Below are 17,901 nucleotides of genomic sequence, written 5' to 3'. Positions count from 1 at the left end.
TGGGCACAGTGACCACTATAGCCTTCATCCAGAGGTTCTTTGAAGTGGTACAGACAGTTTATAAATATCTGCTCTAGAGTTGTTTTGGTGTGATTTTTACATCCTGTGGGCAATGTTGATGTGGCTTGTAGATGGAACAAGTTTGCAAGATTCCATAGACATTCTCTCACATGCCATAGAGACTGAAAATCAACATTAAATTCACCACATAAAATTAGTACTTCTTTGCTTTGGTGAGGTTTGTTTAGGAGTATTTCAAGATGTTTAAAAAATTGCCTATTTGGAAATGGTAAAAGCATGCAATGATTCTATACTTTCCTTTTACTTTACTTTACATGTGGCATGTTGAGTGCACTGTTCACCCATTTTGTGTTGATGTTCATCCTAACTGTTTCCTCCTGGATGCTAAGTCACCACCTAATTCTGGGACTTCCCCTTCCTCTTGTTCCATCTGGTGTCCTGCTGAATGCGTATTTTAGGTAGTCTATTGTCTGTCGTTCCTGCTGTATGACCAGCCCAATTCAACCTTTCCTCTTTTACACTTTGACAATGTTACAGAGTTTGTGCAGGTCTCTGAAGTGATAATTTTTTCTCAGCCTCCATTCCATGTTTTTTCATCATATATTGGTTTCAAACTTTTCTTAGAATTTTTCTTTTGACTATTAACAGTTTTTCTCCATCTTGCTTTCTAAACATTAATTCTTCACGTTCCTTTAATGTTACAAGTATAATAGTTTATTTATAGAAGCAGATTTTGAAGTCAGTACTAAGTGATACGAGGTGTGGCTAGAAAAAAACCGGACTAGTACTGGTGAAACAATAAAATGAATGCAATAAGGCTGAAAGTCACGTGGCCTGTCACGTGACTCTCGCTCCGCCTACTGCTCGAGTTTCATCTGCCTCCTGCACTCAGTCTGCCCATGGCATCTGTTTTAAGTAGTTGACATTTTGTCTGTGCGTCGGAAAATGTTGAGTGTACAGAAAGAACAGCGTGTTAACATCAAATTTTGTTTCAAACTAGGAAAATGTGCAAGTGAAACGTTTGTAATGTTACAACAAGTGTACGACGATGATTGTTTATCGTGAACACAAGTGTTTGAGTGGTTTAAACGATTTAAAGATGGCCGCGAAGACACCAGTGATGACACTCGCACTGGCAGACCATTGTCAGCAAAAACTGATGCAAACATTGAAAAAATCGGTAAACTTGTTCGACAAGATCGCCGTTTAACAATCAGAGCAGTGTCTGAGTTAACAGGAGTTGACAAGGAAAGTGTTAGGCAGATTCTTCATGAAAGTTTCAACATGAACAAAGTGTGTTCAAAAATGGTTCCAAAGTGTCTCACAATTGAACAGAAGGAACGCCGAAGAATGATTTGTTCTGACATCCTGGAAAACATTGAAAGTGATCCCACCTTCTTACGAAATGTTATTACTTGCGATGAATCGTGGGTTTTTACTTATGATCCCGAAACTAAACGCCAATCGATGCATTGGAAAACTCCTGGTTCTCCATGACAAAAAAAAAAAACACGAATGTCAAAATCGAAATTCAAGGCAATGATGATTGTGTTTTTTGACATCAAAGGGATTGTGCACATTGATTGGGTACCAGAGGGACAAACAGTGAATCAGGATTACTACATTAGCATCCTGGCTACCCTACGTGAGCGAGTACAGAGAAAACGGAACAATTTGTGGAGAAAAAAGTCATGGATCCTTCACCAAGACAATGCCCCAGCTCACAGTGCATTGTCAGTGAAGACGTTTTTGGCAAAACACAACATTCCCATCTTAGATCATCCACCCTACTCACCTGATTTGGCCCCCTGTGACTTTTTTCTTTTCCCTAAAGTCAAGTCAGCTTTGAAAGGAACTAGATTTGAGACTGTTGAAGCAGTAAAAGAAAAAGCAACGCAAGTAATGTATGGACTTACCGAAAATGATCTGCAGCATTGCTATGAACAGTGGAAAATTCGTATGGAGCGGTGTAGAGACCGAGGAGGAGAGTACATTGAAGGAGATAACATGAAATTGTAAATAATTGTAAATAAATGTTTTTTCCAGCATCAGTCCAGTTTTTTTCTAGCCGCACCTCGTATTTTCTTTAAGATTTTGATGAAACTAAAAGGTGTTTTGTTTGCTGTTGCTAGATGGGCTATTTCTATATACATTCTATTGTTGTTACTGAAACAACTCTAAGTATTTGAACAATGAACTGTCTTGAAAGTGAATCCAACTACAACCAATGGTGCATCTCTTTGGACTTTCCTGCTTATGACCAGATATTCTGTCTTTTCTTTATTAACATATAATCTACATCTACATCTACATTTATACTCTGCAAGCCACCCAACAGTGTGTAGCTTCTTCGCATAGAACTTCCCAGAAAAAAAGGCAAAGATGGGGGAGAGAAGTTCTGGAAAGACTTTTAATGAAAAAAAGGAGAGAAGTTTTGGAAAGACTTTTAATGAAAAAAAAGGAGAAAAGTTTTGGAAAGGCCTTTGATTTGCAGCAACATATACACTGCATATTTTTGTATTACAAAAGTATAAATTCGAATTGCACCAATCACATCGCGTTAGTTTGTGGATCATTGAAACCGAGCTTGCGATGTCCTTTTGTAAGCCAATCATATCTCATGCCACTTGATCTCACCAGCCGATAACAGCAGATATTCAGAGCATCGGACACATGTTATCATCAGTCAACAGCAAGATCACTGGTTACATAGCGTGAACACACAAAGAGCAAAAATTAACAGTTTACATTAATATACATAGTACAGCTACTAGAAAATCTAAGATTTCACATATAATATTGGTTTCTAAGATTAACAAGCTACAACAGAAGCTAAGCTTTTACATGTAATATTGATATTTTTTTGCGTATGTTGTACTTTAAGATACATTACACAAATGTGCCAGTAAATTTAAAATTATGACATAAATGTCTGAGCTCAAAATTCTTGTAAGTGGCTGGTCCTCAAAGTGTTCAGTTTTAAACGCTCTGTGATTTAGAAATTCATCCCACTTTCTCACATGTAATTCATCTTGCGTAAAAAGAAATTTACTTTGAAAGTAATGCTTTTTGAACCACCCTTCACTATACTATCCAGAGACTGTTAGAAATAGGTTTGATTTACCAGTTGCCAGACAGCGCCAGAAAACATGCATTATTGCGCATACGTAGCTGTAGTGGTGTAGGAAGCCCGCATGTTCATATGTATGAAGCACTAAGAGACCTTACATTACACCATAAAAGAAACAGGGCATTAGAAGATATTCCCAAGAGCATCAGAATTTTGTAACCATACTAAAATGCATAATTCTGCTTGAAGCGCACATTGGTTTTTTCCAGATTCACAATGAAATAGGTCCCATCCGATATTAAGCTTTTCAGTGTGGTTTTTGGGATGTAAATTTTCATGGAGCACCAGTACTATACTATCTCATATTTGGTTCTTTATTATGGCATAATATCAAAAATGGCAGAAGGTGAAAAATCTGCACTTGAAATTCAGCAAATAGTTTGTACTAGCCAGTACTGTGGAATGAAACCATTCATTTCAAATAAATTGATTGGTCCAGTGGAAAGATTAATAAAGCCAAATTTCTTTAGCAAACTTGCAAAAATAACTTCATTGTTCTGCAAGGCAATTAATGCTTGACGGCTAATAATTTGTAAATAAAATAAAATCAGAAAACTGAAACTAATAATATATTTTTGCCCTCCATAATTATGTGAATGTATTTTAATTCACTTGATAGCTCACAGGTACATAAATCCATTTTGTTTTCATTTGGCATGGGAACTGTAAACGAAGAAAAGCAGCAAAATCACTTAATGCAAATGAGGGTCACGTGGAGACTAACGCCCTCCCCACTACAGCTCTGTGCATGCACGAATCTGGCAGCTAGGGTGCTCAAGAAAATGTTTTCTCATTTGCATCTGGCTGCTTGCTGCTACTGTCGATACAGCTAACGGCCACACTTCAAGTAGTGTAAAGTGGGAGAAGGTACTGCTCATATGTGAGTCAACTGCCATGCACATCAGCCAGCTGGCAAGTGGTCAAATGAACCTAATGTGAACAGTTGTGACATCATGCTCATAGCAAGCAGTTTATTGTTACGAAGAATTACAGTCTTCGCCCTATGGCCTTTGACGTATTTTTGTTATTTGCAGACGCTTGTGCGTGCTCGGTGTTTTGTTGTTGTGAATTGCACATTTCCTTTGCCACTAACATTTTATTTTTTTCCCTCTCATTTATATTTTATTTTGCAGCATAATTCTCCAGTAGCAGGATACAGTAACATTCTTCACTAGAGAATCAATTCTTACCAGTCAAAATCCCAAAAATTTAACTGAAAGCTAAAACAACGAAAAATTCCCGGGTTTTTCCCAGTTTTCTCCCGGATGAAAAAATTACTGGGTTTTTCCCGGATTTCCAAGTTGTCTCGGGTCATATACACCCTGATTAAGTAGGGTACTCCACTGCAGTTGGTCAGTGGGCACGGTTGGAGCATGAAGGAAGTTTTAATATGAGGTCAGTCATTATGTCAATGAAAAGAGAATATGTGGTTGGAGTATTGGGAATACATAGCATGGGAGATCTGTCCTTAGTCCAGATATGTGATGGAGGTACAGTTTGCAAAGGCCTAGTTCAGGTCTTAAGTACAGTGGGCATGAGATTGCTCCTCTGTGCATATGTGATGCTTGCAGTTAATGAGACTGTACAAAAGACTTTTTGGTGTTGAATGTACGGCAACTACAATCAAAGTTGAGCTATTACTGATGGTTGGTGGATTTTATATGGATGGGGGTTTTCATAGAGCCATCAGGAAGGTGGAGGTCAAACTCTATGAAAGCAGCCCATGGGGCTAATGAGATCCAGTTGAAACACAGGGGAGAAAATGTGATAAGGCTGTGAAGGAATGAAGACACATTTTCTTGGCGCTGAATCCTGTTCATGAATCTATCATCAGTAAACTTAAACTGTATAAGGAGTTAGGAACTTTTGGCAGCTTAGAAGGACTTCTTTTGGTAGTCCATAAACTTTTAATGTGTAAGGGCATCACGTGAATGGCAGTGGTTGTGCCACAGACTTCTGCGAACACATTTTCCTGCAGGAGAAGTAGTTGTGGATGTGGATGCAGTCCATCTTTTGTGAAAGGAACAATGGGGTAGATTTGGAGTTGGCAAGCACAGTAAGGTCACACAGAACTTGTAATGGATGTTGTGTGACTTCAGATTCCTGAAGAGATGTGTTTGCATTCACAACAGTTCATTTGATTTATTAGTACCACACAAGTAAATCAATTACAGCTCACACACACACACACACACACACACACACATACACACACACACACACACAGAGAGAGAGAGAGAGAGAGAGAGAGAGAGAGAGAGAGAGAATTAAAAATAGTGTGCAAAAAAAATCTGAATGTTTACTGCAATTGTTTTACAGATAATAAGTGTTAATTACTGAGTGATAAAATTTATTTTTAATTTCGATAATTAAGAACACATTTCTTACAGTGCACTTTCACAGAGTGTAGGAGCTTCATCATACAGTGCCTGGAGTGCATCATGGGACAAAAGCCGAGCAATGTGTATGAAGTGGGAGAAGGCATCAGGAAACTCTGGCTCGACACCATCCTGAAAATTTGAAGACATAGAAAATAATAATAGAAATCTCTCATTTACCTCATATAAGAGAATTTGAAAGAAAGTCAATAAGGGAAAACTTTAAAATATAGAAATATTTATTAAAAACTTATGAATATTGATGGTAAAGAGAAACAGAAATATATGTGATGCTTGAATTAACTATGAAACAGTGAATACATTGTAAATACTCAGAGATTGGTACAGAATCTTGTGTTTACTGAAAAAAAAGTTTACTTCTTGTGAACATCAAAATAGAGAAGTTGAAAAAGTTGTGTAAAATGAGATTGTTGTTCATGCTATTTAAGTACAACAACTGAAATCCACTCAGATATGGGAGCAATGGAGTACATACGAGTTTCTGAATCAAATTTTTGTCATGGCCTATGAAATGGTACAATACTAGGCCCTGGTAGGCATCTGTTTTATGGGACTATAATCATCAACATATATTCTACAAAGCAACTGGTAGAACACAAACATTTTTTTTAAAATTTGTATTAACTTTGGACAACCTTTATTAAAGTTATTCAGTGACAGACTGAATCATAGATCAATTTACTTTAACTCTTTTAGTACTGACAGTGATTCCAAAAAAATTTGCCTTGATATCAGTCAACAACATTATTGAAGGTTAACACATTGCACCTAGAATGCATGTCTGCAACTTACTATTTTTTCAATCACACTGTAGAGTTATAGATAAATCCTGAAAATCATTACACTGATAGCAAAAAGAAATGTGACAAAAAGAATCATACGTTACAATCTACATCAGCATCTACATGATAAATCTGCAACTCACAATTAAGTGAATGGTAGAGAGTTCAATGAACCACCTTGAAGCTACTTCTCTGATGCTCCATTCACAAACAGCATGCATGAAAAACAAAGCTCCAATTTCTCTTATTTTATTATAATGATCATTTCTCTCTAAGCAGATAAACACAAACAAAACATTTTTGCATTTACAGGAGAAAGTTGGTGACTAAAATTTCATGAACAGATCCTGCTGCAGTGGAAAATGCCTTTGTTTTAATGATTACCATCCCAATTTGTGTATCATATTCACATCCATTATAATTATCCGGGCTGTTATGCTGTGGTCGGTTGATGAATTCTGTGTCAATTCCCAACATTTCATCTCCATCTATGGAGGACATCTTCAAGGGGGTCTGTAGCTCAATGGAAGGTCCAATACACCCACTGGCTCGCTACCGACTGCCGCTAAATTCCATGTCCGCACGCTCGCATGCCGAGGTGTGACATTTGAAAACGTCAGTGCAATTGGCCGCTGTCCATTGCCATCGATCAGCTGTTGTGGAGCATGCTTTCCAGCCAGGTAACCACCATATTCGTTTTGAGGAGACACAAGTACTAATGGCCACAAGCGGATATCATGAAAGGCTCTACAGGGAGGCAATCAAAATCGTCAAACACCCTAATAATTTCAAACGAAAGGAGGAGGGCGTGAAATTAAATGGTATATGGATGCTGGTGTTGAAGAAGTTGTGTACCACCTGTCCACTACTGGGTGATGGCAACGGCAATCGACAGCAGTGGACAGCGGCCAATTGCACTGACATTTTCAAAACAAGTGATGTCACGTCTCGGCACGGGAGCGCACAGACACAGAATTTAGCGGCAGTCAGTAGTGAGCCAGTGGATGTGTTGGACCTTCCATTGACCTACAGACCCCCTTGAAGATGTCCTCCGCAGACGGGGATGAAACGTTGGGAATTGACACAGAATTCATCAACCAACCACGACACAACAGCCCAGATAATTATAATCGACATGACATTTCTGGCCATGAAAGTCTACATTTTAGTATCATATTCATAGTAATCTCTCTCCTATTTTGCAATAATTCAACATGATCTGCCCTTCTTTGAACTTTTTCAATGTCACCAATTACTATGAACTGTGACCTTTCAGAATGGAAATAATGAATCCAGTCCCACAACAGGAATAATACTTTGTAGGTGTGCAATTTTATTAGAAGTCACTCATCAGGAACAGTGTCAAAAGCCTTCTGGAAATCTAAAAATATGGATTAAATATGACATCCCCTGTTGATAGCACACATTACTGTGTAAGAATAAATAGCTAGTTGTGTTTCACAAGAACGATATTTTCTGAATCCATGTTGACTACCTGTGAATAAATTTGAAGTGATTCATAATGCTGTTACTTATTTCTAAAAGTAACCTTAAGACTTAATGGTAGTCATGAAAAACAAAGGATACGTTACAGCAACAAAACATCTGAGAATATTGTACAGAATTATCAAGATTACTACAAAGACCTTCTGGTTAAGTTTAGATGTAAACATGCAGTTACAATATTAATGGATTCAAATAAAATACAAGTAGGTGTTTGTAATACAGTACATAGCTTTAGATATGTGAAGTTTAATAACATCTAGCGAACTCATCATTAATTTCAATGAGAAAAGGTTGTTCCATCACTACAAGTAGGCTCAGACTAGGCAAGGACATGAAAAGAAACTGGCTGTGGTCTTGCATGCAGTGTGAAATAACACACACACACACACACACACACACACACACACACACACACACACACACACACGCGCGCGCGCGCGCGCGCGCACATGCTGGCACACTTTTGTAGGGGGGAGGGAGAGGGGAGAAAAGAGAGGGAGGGGAAAAGGGGGGGGAGATAGAGAGAGAGAGAGAGAGAGAGAGAGAGAGAGAGAGAGAGAGAGAGAGGATGGAAGTGGGAGAAGAACTGCTTCAAAAATCTAAGTACCTTGAACTTTACATCTGTGTACATACACTCCTGGATATAGAAATAAGAACACCGTGAATTCATTGTCCCAGGAAGGGGAAACTTTATTGACACATTCCTGGGGTCACATACATCACATGATCACACTGACAGAACCACAGGCACATAGACACAGGCAACAGAGCATGCACAATGTCGGCACTAGTACAGTGTATATCCACCTTTCGCAGCAATGCAGGCTGCTATTCTCCCATGGAGACAATCGTAGAGATGCTGGATGTAGTCCTGTGGAACGGCTTGCCATGCCATTTCCACCTGGCGCCTCAGTTGGACCAGCGTTCGTGCTGGACGTGCAGACCGCGTGAGACAACGCTTCATCCAGTCCCAAACATGCTCAATGGGGGACAGATCCGGAGATCTTGCTGGCCAGGGTAGTTGACTTACACCTTCTAGAGCACGTTGGGTGGCACGGGATACATGCGGACGTGCATTGTCCTGTTGGAACAGCAAGTTCCCTTGCCGGTCTAGGAATGGTAGAACGATGGGTTCGATGACGGTTTGGATGTACCGTGCACTATTCAGTGTCCCCTCGACGATCACCAGTGGTGTACGGCCAGTGTAGGAGATCGCTCCCCACACCATGATGCCGGGTGTTGGCCCTGTGTGCCTCGGTCGTATGCAGTCCTGATTGTGGCGCTCACCTGCACGGCGCCAAACACACATACGACCATCATTGGCACCAAGGCAGAAGCGACTCTCATCGCTGAAGACGACACGTCTCCATTCGTCCCTCCATTCACGCCTGTCACGACACCACTGGAGGCGGGCTGCACGATGTTGGGGCGTGAGCGGAAGATGGCCTAACGGTGTGCGGGACCGTAGCCCAGCTTCATGGAGACTGTTGCGAATGGTCCTCGCCGATACCCCAGGAGCAACAGTGTCCCTAATTTGCTGGGAAGTGGCGGTGTGGTCCCCTACGGCACTGCGTAGGATCCTACGGTCTTGGCGTGCATCCGTGCGTCGCTGCGGTCCGGTCCCAGGTCGACGGGCACGTGCACCTTCCACCGACCACTGGCGACAACATCGATGTACTGTGGAGACCTCACGCCCCACGTGTTGAGCAATTCGGCGGTACGTCCACCCGGCCTCCCGCATGCCCACTATACGCCCTCGCTCAAAGTCCGTCAACTGCACATACGGTTCACGTCCACGCTGTCGCGTCATGCTACCAGTGTTAAAGACTGCGATAGAGCTCCGTATGCCACGGCAAACTGGCTGACACTGACGGCGGCGGTGCACAAACGCTGCGCAGCTAGCGCCATTCGACGGCCAACACCGCGGTTCCTGGTGTGTCCGCTGTGCCGTGCGTGTGATCATTGCTTGTACAGCCCTCTCGCAGTGTCCGGAGCAAGTATGGTGGGTCTGACACACCGGTGTCAATGTGTTCTTTTTCCATTTCCAGGAGTGTATATAAAGCAACAATATTGCTACGAGATGTGCCATATGCAGTGAGTAGCAATGATTAGCATCACTGGCTGATGTGCTGTAGGTTGCCACTTGAAGTCCAGTTACCTTAAATACTTATTATTTAGTACTATATTTATCATTTCTGGAAAGTTCTCAAAATTTCTTATGTTTGTAAAGTTTGCACATTCTGGAAAATCTGATAGTACTCTACAATCTGTCTGTATATTGGTGTCCATAACAAACATGCTTTCAGTGCTATGTGTTGTGCTTCATTCACAAATGTGCTTTTGGATTTGGGCTTGATTATGTTTATGAAATGACATTGTTTGGTGGATACACTGGGCATTCAAAACATCTGCACTGCCATGGCTTCATTAAGCAACGTAAAAACCATAGTCTTAATGGACAGGGACTGAAAACAGATTGTACATCATTTCCAGGGTCTCTATATTCAGGAGAAGAATGAATTCTAAAACAGCAGGACGTCAGCTGCATATCAGGCATCCATCAGTGTTTTCTGAAGACACTGGTCAGCAACTGATGAAAGGATTTGACCAAGTCACCAAATACAACAGGTTAGATGACATGAAGTGTGTGGTATCTGTGTACTTTATCTTGGATGACACAGCCCTGAACTGGTACAAGAAAAACAAAGGTAAGCTTGCCACCTGAGATAAATTCCAGGCTGAACTGACAAAAACTTTTGGTGACAATTGGCAGCAAGAACAACTGAAGAACAGGGCTCAACATCATGGGCAAATGACACAGCCTTGCATACAGAAGGTCTTGGCAATATGTCACAGAAGCCAACAGAATCTCACATTTGGTGACAGGAGTTGCGGAAGATATGGACCAATCTCTTCTGGTAAAAGGCATCATAACAGTAGAGGAATTCACCAACTGATGCCATCACATAGAGGAAATGCAACAGAAAAGGGTCAGAAAAGAGAGTTATGACCATCTCCGAAATGTGGTACCTACAGTAGTTGTGGAAGATCACCATGACCCTACCTCTCTCATACTCCAGGTAGCAAGTGAAGAGATACAGCAGTTTATGGCAGCCAGAAATGTTAGACTATGTACACAAGTGATATCAGCCATGAATGTTGAATGTTAATCCCATACTTTAGCAAGTAATGGAGAATGTTAAAGAAGAGATGTGTTGATCTTTAGTAACAATCTCCTTCTCCAATTGAACATGTCATAATGAATGGACTGGTTTCACAGCCTTCAAACTATGACCAATAATCTGAACAATGCAGATATAGCCCACTTCTATGCCAAGTATAATTCCCCATGGGAGAGCAGACATTTGGAGGGCGGTGGACAACAGGCCTGTGTGTTTCTACTGTGGACACCTTATACACTCTGCATGATCCTGCACCAAAGAAGATGAGTGTTCAATAACTATCTCATGGTGAGACATCAACCATCACAACACTTCTATCAATGCCAGTCAATTGTAAAATAATTATAGTCAACTTGTCAGACGAAGCCCATCACCATACTCTGAACAAGGTTGCTCCACAACATGCCATAACATTTTCTCCCTGCCATACAGAATTAATAGCTCCTTGCCTAGTCACCAAATCCAGGAAAATGAAGCAAGGCAGCCACCTATGGAGGTGAAGCCACCACAGATGAAAACCCTCCACAGATGACAGCTACCAAGGTGTCAGGAAATCTCCTCAAAAGTCATCACTGATGACCAACCTGTCTGGCCAATAGTCAACTAAGAGGATTCTTTTCCTGTAATGTCACATGCGTTTTGCCACCAACTAAAGGAGACTATGTTCTGTGACACAAAAATAGTTGTGCTGCACATCACAAATGGGATATACACTGAAGAGCCAAAGAAACTGGTACACCTGCCTAATATCGTGTAGGGCCCCTGCGAGTATGCAGAAGTGCCGCAACACCATGTGGCATTGACTTGGATAATGTCTAAAGTAGTGCTGGAGAGAATTGACACCATGAATCCTGCAGGACTGTCCATAAATCCATAAGAGTATGAGAGGGTGAAGTTATCTTCTGAACAGCATGTTGCAAGGCGTCCCAGATATGCTCAATAATATTCATGTCTGGGAGTTTGGTGGCCACTGGAAGTGTTATTTGGTAAACCACTCACTGTTGTTGTGGACCACCATTTCTGATGGAACACCATTCTGTATGTTGGCTGACTAGCCTGAAGGATCTGTTGGATCAAATGCAGAGATGGGCACTGAGACTTCTGGAGTACAATGTGACAGTGGTATACAAAAGCAGATGCAAACACGAAGAGACTGCCTACCTTTCACGGAACCCTTTGATGGAACACAGCACTGTGGGTGATATGTCAGTCATCATTGCATTAAATGACATTATTCCTGGACAGAGGTGATCCACCATTGCTGAAAGCCATAGAAGTCCTGAAGGAGAAGCAATGACTGAAGGAGAATTCTAATTAATAAACAGAACTTTGAATAAGAGCAACTATGATCGAATGGGGTGAAAACAGTTGCCCTTCACTCCAACTCATTTATAGCAAGCTATCTGGAATTATTTACACAGAGCTCCTTTCGGGTGCTTCAGTCCAGGACGGTGTCCAATCATTACCCTATTCCACATTTGCACAGCAATGACCTGTGTGGTGCAACTGTTTTTAGCAAAGTGGACTGTGCAAAAGTATTTATGCAGATGCCAGTTACTCCTAATGATAAGGTGTAAAGAGCCTTTAATGCATCTTTTGGCCTCTTCAAGAATGTTTTCATGTGATTTGGGCTCTGAAACGCCATCCTGACGTGGCAGTTCTTCCTTGAAAACATCTTACGTGGTGGTTCAGGGTGTCTTGCTTACTTGGATGATATTCTGATTTACAAATGCAACTTTACAGAGCACCACTGCTGTTTCTGGGAGGTATTCTCTCATCTCCAGGAGGTGGCTGTCATTATCAAGCTCGTGAAATGCATTTTTAGTATTCTGGAGATCAACTTCCTGGGGCACAGGATATCATCCACAGGCTCCTGCCCCTTTGACGAGAAGGTGTGGACTGTGTCTTAGTTCCCATGCCCCATTACATAGAAGGAACTCAAACTATCCTGAAGGACTTCATGAGCGTGCAAGCGCTGATCATGGCCACATTCCATGGTGACCACAGAAAGGTCAAGAGGTCCATTCACTGGATGGTACACATGTCAGACATTTTTGATCAATAGAAGCATGAACTCTCACAAGCTGCCCTCCTATCCCACCCCTCACTAACCGCCTTCTTCACAATTGCTGCCAGTACCAGCCAGTCTGCAACAGGCACAGTCCTGCAGCAACATATCGACTGGACTTGACAGCCTCTGGCATTTGTCTTAGCAAAGTGCACTGAGCTGCAGCAGCATTGGGCCAGGTATAATCACATGCTCCTCACTGTGTGTAAGATGATTAGGAATTTCTTCCCCTCAGAGGAGGGGTGCCATTCAGAGTTTTTGCTGATCACCACCTCAACAATGGGTTTCTGTCACAAGGAGAGCACATAGAACTCACCCCAACAATTCTGACAGTGGAAATATCTTGCACAGTTTACTGCGGATGTGTGGCATGTGGCTGGCATAAAAAATAATCAATTGCCTCATTGATTGTGGGCCTTGCTGCTCCCCTTGACTACAAGGCACTTGCCGCCACCCAGGCTGTAGACCCCATTCTCCTGTGGTTGAGCAATGACAAAAATACAAGTCTTAAGTTGCAACCCCACCCACTGTCAGGTATCCATAAAATGATCTGGTGCAACATTCATTCCAGTACTGGCCACCACGGCCCCCCATCCCCCAGACTTCCACAAGGCGGCTTATGAAAATCTGGATGGCTTGTCCCACTTCTCATACATACACGTGAATGTCCCTGCCATCATCCAACAGATACTCATATTCCCTTACTGCAACTGACAGATTCACCTGGTAGCCAAAAGCTGCTGTCAGACATAATAACAGACACAGTGGCCTAGGCCTTTATTAACATTGGGGTCTTGTGTGTTGGGTGCCCCCACAATGTCACCATGGACCGCAGATGGTAGTTCATGTTTTGTTTATTGAAGGCTCTCATGTAAACTTGTGGTATGCTCATGTGCTTTACAACAAGCTAAACCCTACCTCCAGATTCATGATGGACCATTTTCATAGGTCTTTAAAAGCTGCCCTTACATGCCACCCCAACTTGGTATGCCAACTCCCTTTAGTCCTCTTAGGTCCACTGCCAAGCTCATGCATGGGCAGCTGCTCATCATCTCAGGTGACCTTACTGAGCCACCACCCTGCCACCCATGACCTGTGTCCCAGCCTTTGTGCAGCAGCTGCACAACTCACTGGCACACCTGCACCCATCCCCCACCCCCCTCTCCCTCCCCCGAATGGCATGATGAGGGCCAGCCTACCATGCACTGCGATCTTGGAATGTACACACACGTAACGCTCCAGGCGAATGCCAGTCAGTCACCACTCCACCACAATACTTGGGTCCACACCACGTCCCCTCATGTGTCACCAAGGAGTTCTCCATGCAGCTCCAAGGCACCATCACTAATGTTTGCAATTATCATCTGCTGCTGGTGTACACTCTCAACACCATGAGCACATACATATTGCTGCCCATCGAGATTGAGGTGGCGCCGAACAATGCTGAAGGCGTCTCAGCAAACACTGCTGATCCAAATGGTGGCCCATGGGACCCTGTGTCTGCAGCTGCCCTGCCATTTGTGCCACCTCATGCCCTGTCAGAACCATACAAGAGGTCCACCACTCCACCCCTGCTGCTGAACATGTTCCTGGCCACCAGACCCAAATGATTAGGCAGTAACACTGCACTCCTGGCGCCAAGGGACTGGTCACTGTCATCACAACACCAGTGTACACCTCCGCAGTGACATGTGACCTAGCCTAGCAAAGAAGGGCACCAGCAGTGGGTACACACAGCACTGGCACAGGACGGTGCACATTGCACCATCAATGCAGGGTGCATTTTCCACCACCCACCATGCATTACCTGCTCAAATACCAGCACAATTGACTGTGGTGCTATACCACCCCTTGTCCTGCCTGGCAGTGCGGCATCATGTCACCCTCGCACTGGGCTCGCTGTGGGGCAGCACCAGCTATGCTCGTTGCTCTACCTGCCATCATGGCACACAAGCATGTTCGCAAGTTATAGATTGCTTGGTGCCTTTTTGATGGGGTCATGTGTGATAAATGGTGTCCACACTTCAAACTGTGGGAACCCACTGTGTCTCACCCACCACAACTTATTTACAGTTTGTTTCTGCTCCCTCTAAGACAAATACAGACAGCCCCCCTCTAATCAAATGTACACCAAAGGGTATTACGTTAAGTGACACAGATACCTTCAAGTTAGTACGTTAGTATTTAGTTTTGCTTTGGTACATACACAAGATCCAAGTGCGTGCAAACAGTAATGTCCATAAGGAGAGAACCAGTGTTTTTTTTTGGTACAGATTAAGTTAGTACATTATCCTATGTAATCGTACTATATGTTATATGTAGTTGTGTCCTGTTGAAGCCTACTTACGTAGTTATGATGACTAGTTTTAGGTGTGTAAGCTAAGAACATACTACAGCCCACTATGTATCACCCCCACAGTGACCATGAAAATGAGGCTAAATTAATTACAGCAGACACAGAGGTATTTAAGCAGTCATTCTTCCCATGTCTCATAATTATTTTTTAAAGTTTAAATAGTAGAATCTGTAAGCTAAATTAAACAGTAAAAATGTAAACAGTGGAACCAGTTTTTGGATGATCTGAAGATTTTTTCATTCTCAGAATGCCTCCCCTGAAAGTAGACTGTTTAAAATTTGTGGTTCTGATAGTATCAGTAACTACTCCACTCTAGTAACTTTGAAATTCCTCCTTTCCTCCATTGTAACCTTTGCCACTCTTTCAAATATCACCATTTATTTTTCATCCTTTACATTTTCTGGCATATGTTTTTATTTCTATTTTTCTTTATCTCCACTAACGGCTTCTTTTTTTGTTTTTCATTTGCTGTCATTTCGTTGTTCATTTGATTCTGGTCTTGTACTATTGTGTTCCCCTTCAACCACACTACTAAATAACTTTCTACATGATGTATCAGTGGCTCCATTACAGGTAACATTTTCCTTTCTTTCTCCACATGTAGGATCCTGCAGTCCCAAAAGTTAGTTTTCTTCCATCTTCATTGGGGTGCAGTTTCAGTTTCCCTTGCTTTAAGAAATTTGTCTGTATGACATTATTTGGCTCCTAACATTCAACAACACACTTAAAAATAAGATGCACCATGAAGGAGCTACACAAATTGGCCACAAATCAATATTCATATGGGTATCAATGGAAAATGCAAAACTGTAAACTTCGGTGGCTGATGGCTGAATGTGTGATGCTGCAGCACAATTTCACGCACAGATGGCAAAAATAGTAAATGGGGACATGTAAATACCAGGGTTTAAATTGTTTGTAAATTTCATTCCATGTATTCAGTTGGACAGTAACTATGCCATGCGATCAGGTGCGTAAAAAATATACGCAGATGTCGAGGACATGCAGTTGGGCTCAAAGAAGTTGGTTATAGTAATCAAAAAATTGTTTGACATCTGAATAGGAGCGATGCCACTCTTTGACAATGTTGGAAGGAATGTGTGAACCACAGCCAAACAGAGTGTCAAGATGGAAGTGCTCAACCTAGGGAGACGACAGAATTTGATGATCAAGCAATCATCAGAGAGGCACTCTGGCCCTCTGGATTCATCATTATCATTGATTAAACATGCAACTTGTGCTTCAGTGACCAAAGGACCATTAATAGGTGGCTCCCAGAAAGGGGCTGAGATCATGGCACCCCTTCCACTGACTACCATTGTCCTCTGTACACCAACAAGCCCTTTTGAAGTGGTATTGGGCACATCCAGCCTGGAATTTCACTGACAAGAGTAGAATTATCTCCACTGATGAGTCCCTCTTCAGTGATGAGTCCCACTTCAAACTGAGCCCTGAAGACATGTCTGGAGAGACTACGCACAGTGGTGGGATAACAATTTGAATGTCACCCGCCATCCTGTCTGACAACCAGGAGTAAGTCTGGGGCACCATTTCATTTCATAGCATGACCCCTTTGGTTGTCATCTGCAGCACCCTTATATCACAGCAGCATAGTTTTGTTGCCCTTCATGGCAAGCTATTCTGTGCTTACATTTCAGCAAGATAATGTCTGCCCACATATAGCAAGAGTTTCTACTGCTTGTCTTTGTGCTTGCCAAATTCTACCTTGGTCAGCAATGTCACTGGGTCTCTCCTCAATTGATAATATTTGGATTTTGGAGCATTATCGTCAGGGCCCTCCAACCAGCAAACGATTCTGATGTCCTAATGTGACCTAGCCCTGTGGTCTAGGGGTAGCGTCTTTGATTCATAATCAAAACGTCTTCGGTACTGGGTTCAAATCCCGCTGCTGCTTAAATTTTGATTAATAATCAGCATTGGTGGCCAAAGACTTTCCACATAAGAAGTCACCCTCATTCTGACAATGGCCTTGTCAAAGAGAGTGGAGGAGTGGACAGAGGTTCAGGGCACTCTCTTGTCCTAGGAGTGGGAAACTGCCCCTCAAGGCGGAAGAATCAGCAGTGATCAACAGCATGAGGGTGCAGAAGGCAATGAAAACCACTGCATTAAAGACACATAATGTGTATCTTCAGGACATGTGGCCTGTAATTGAAGAAGTGTCATGATGGTCTCTCCATTGGCAAAAAATTATGGAATAGTCCCCCATTCGGATCTCCGGGGGGGGGACCTCCAAGGGGAAGGTTACCATGAGAAAAAGATTTAATAATTAATTCATGACAGGCCGCTTCAAACCAGTCAGAAGAGTGATTGGGGGAAAATAATAAAAAAATAAAAAGGTACTTCACATCTACCAATTTCGATCTCACTCAGATAATTCCTTTGTGGCATGTCTTTGTTTGTCCTAGAGTGCATTTTTGGTAGATGCAAATAACTCAC

At 42.3% G+C, this 17,901-nt stretch overlaps 1 protein-coding gene across 1 annotated transcript in view; it reads right to left on the bottom strand.

The window, feature by feature from the left end:
* The window catches only part of LOC124555064, a 704,233-nt gene that overhangs the window by 666,342 nt on the left and 19,990 nt on the right, over nucleotides 1–17,901 (bottom strand). Inside the window, exon 7 of the mRNA XM_047128850.1 lies at nucleotides 5,540–5,661. Within this exon, the coding sequence (XP_046984806.1) occupies nucleotides 5,540–5,661 (122 nt within the window). The remainder of the gene's footprint in view (nucleotides 1–5,539; nucleotides 5,662–17,901) is intronic.

This window comes from Schistocerca americana, chromosome X (assembly GCF_021461395.2).
Source record: "Schistocerca americana isolate TAMUIC-IGC-003095 chromosome X, iqSchAmer2.1, whole genome shotgun sequence".
NCBI classification, from domain to species: Eukaryota; Metazoa; Arthropoda; class Insecta; order Orthoptera; family Acrididae; genus Schistocerca; species Schistocerca americana.
This window is presented reverse-complemented; position numbering and strand designations above follow the sequence as displayed.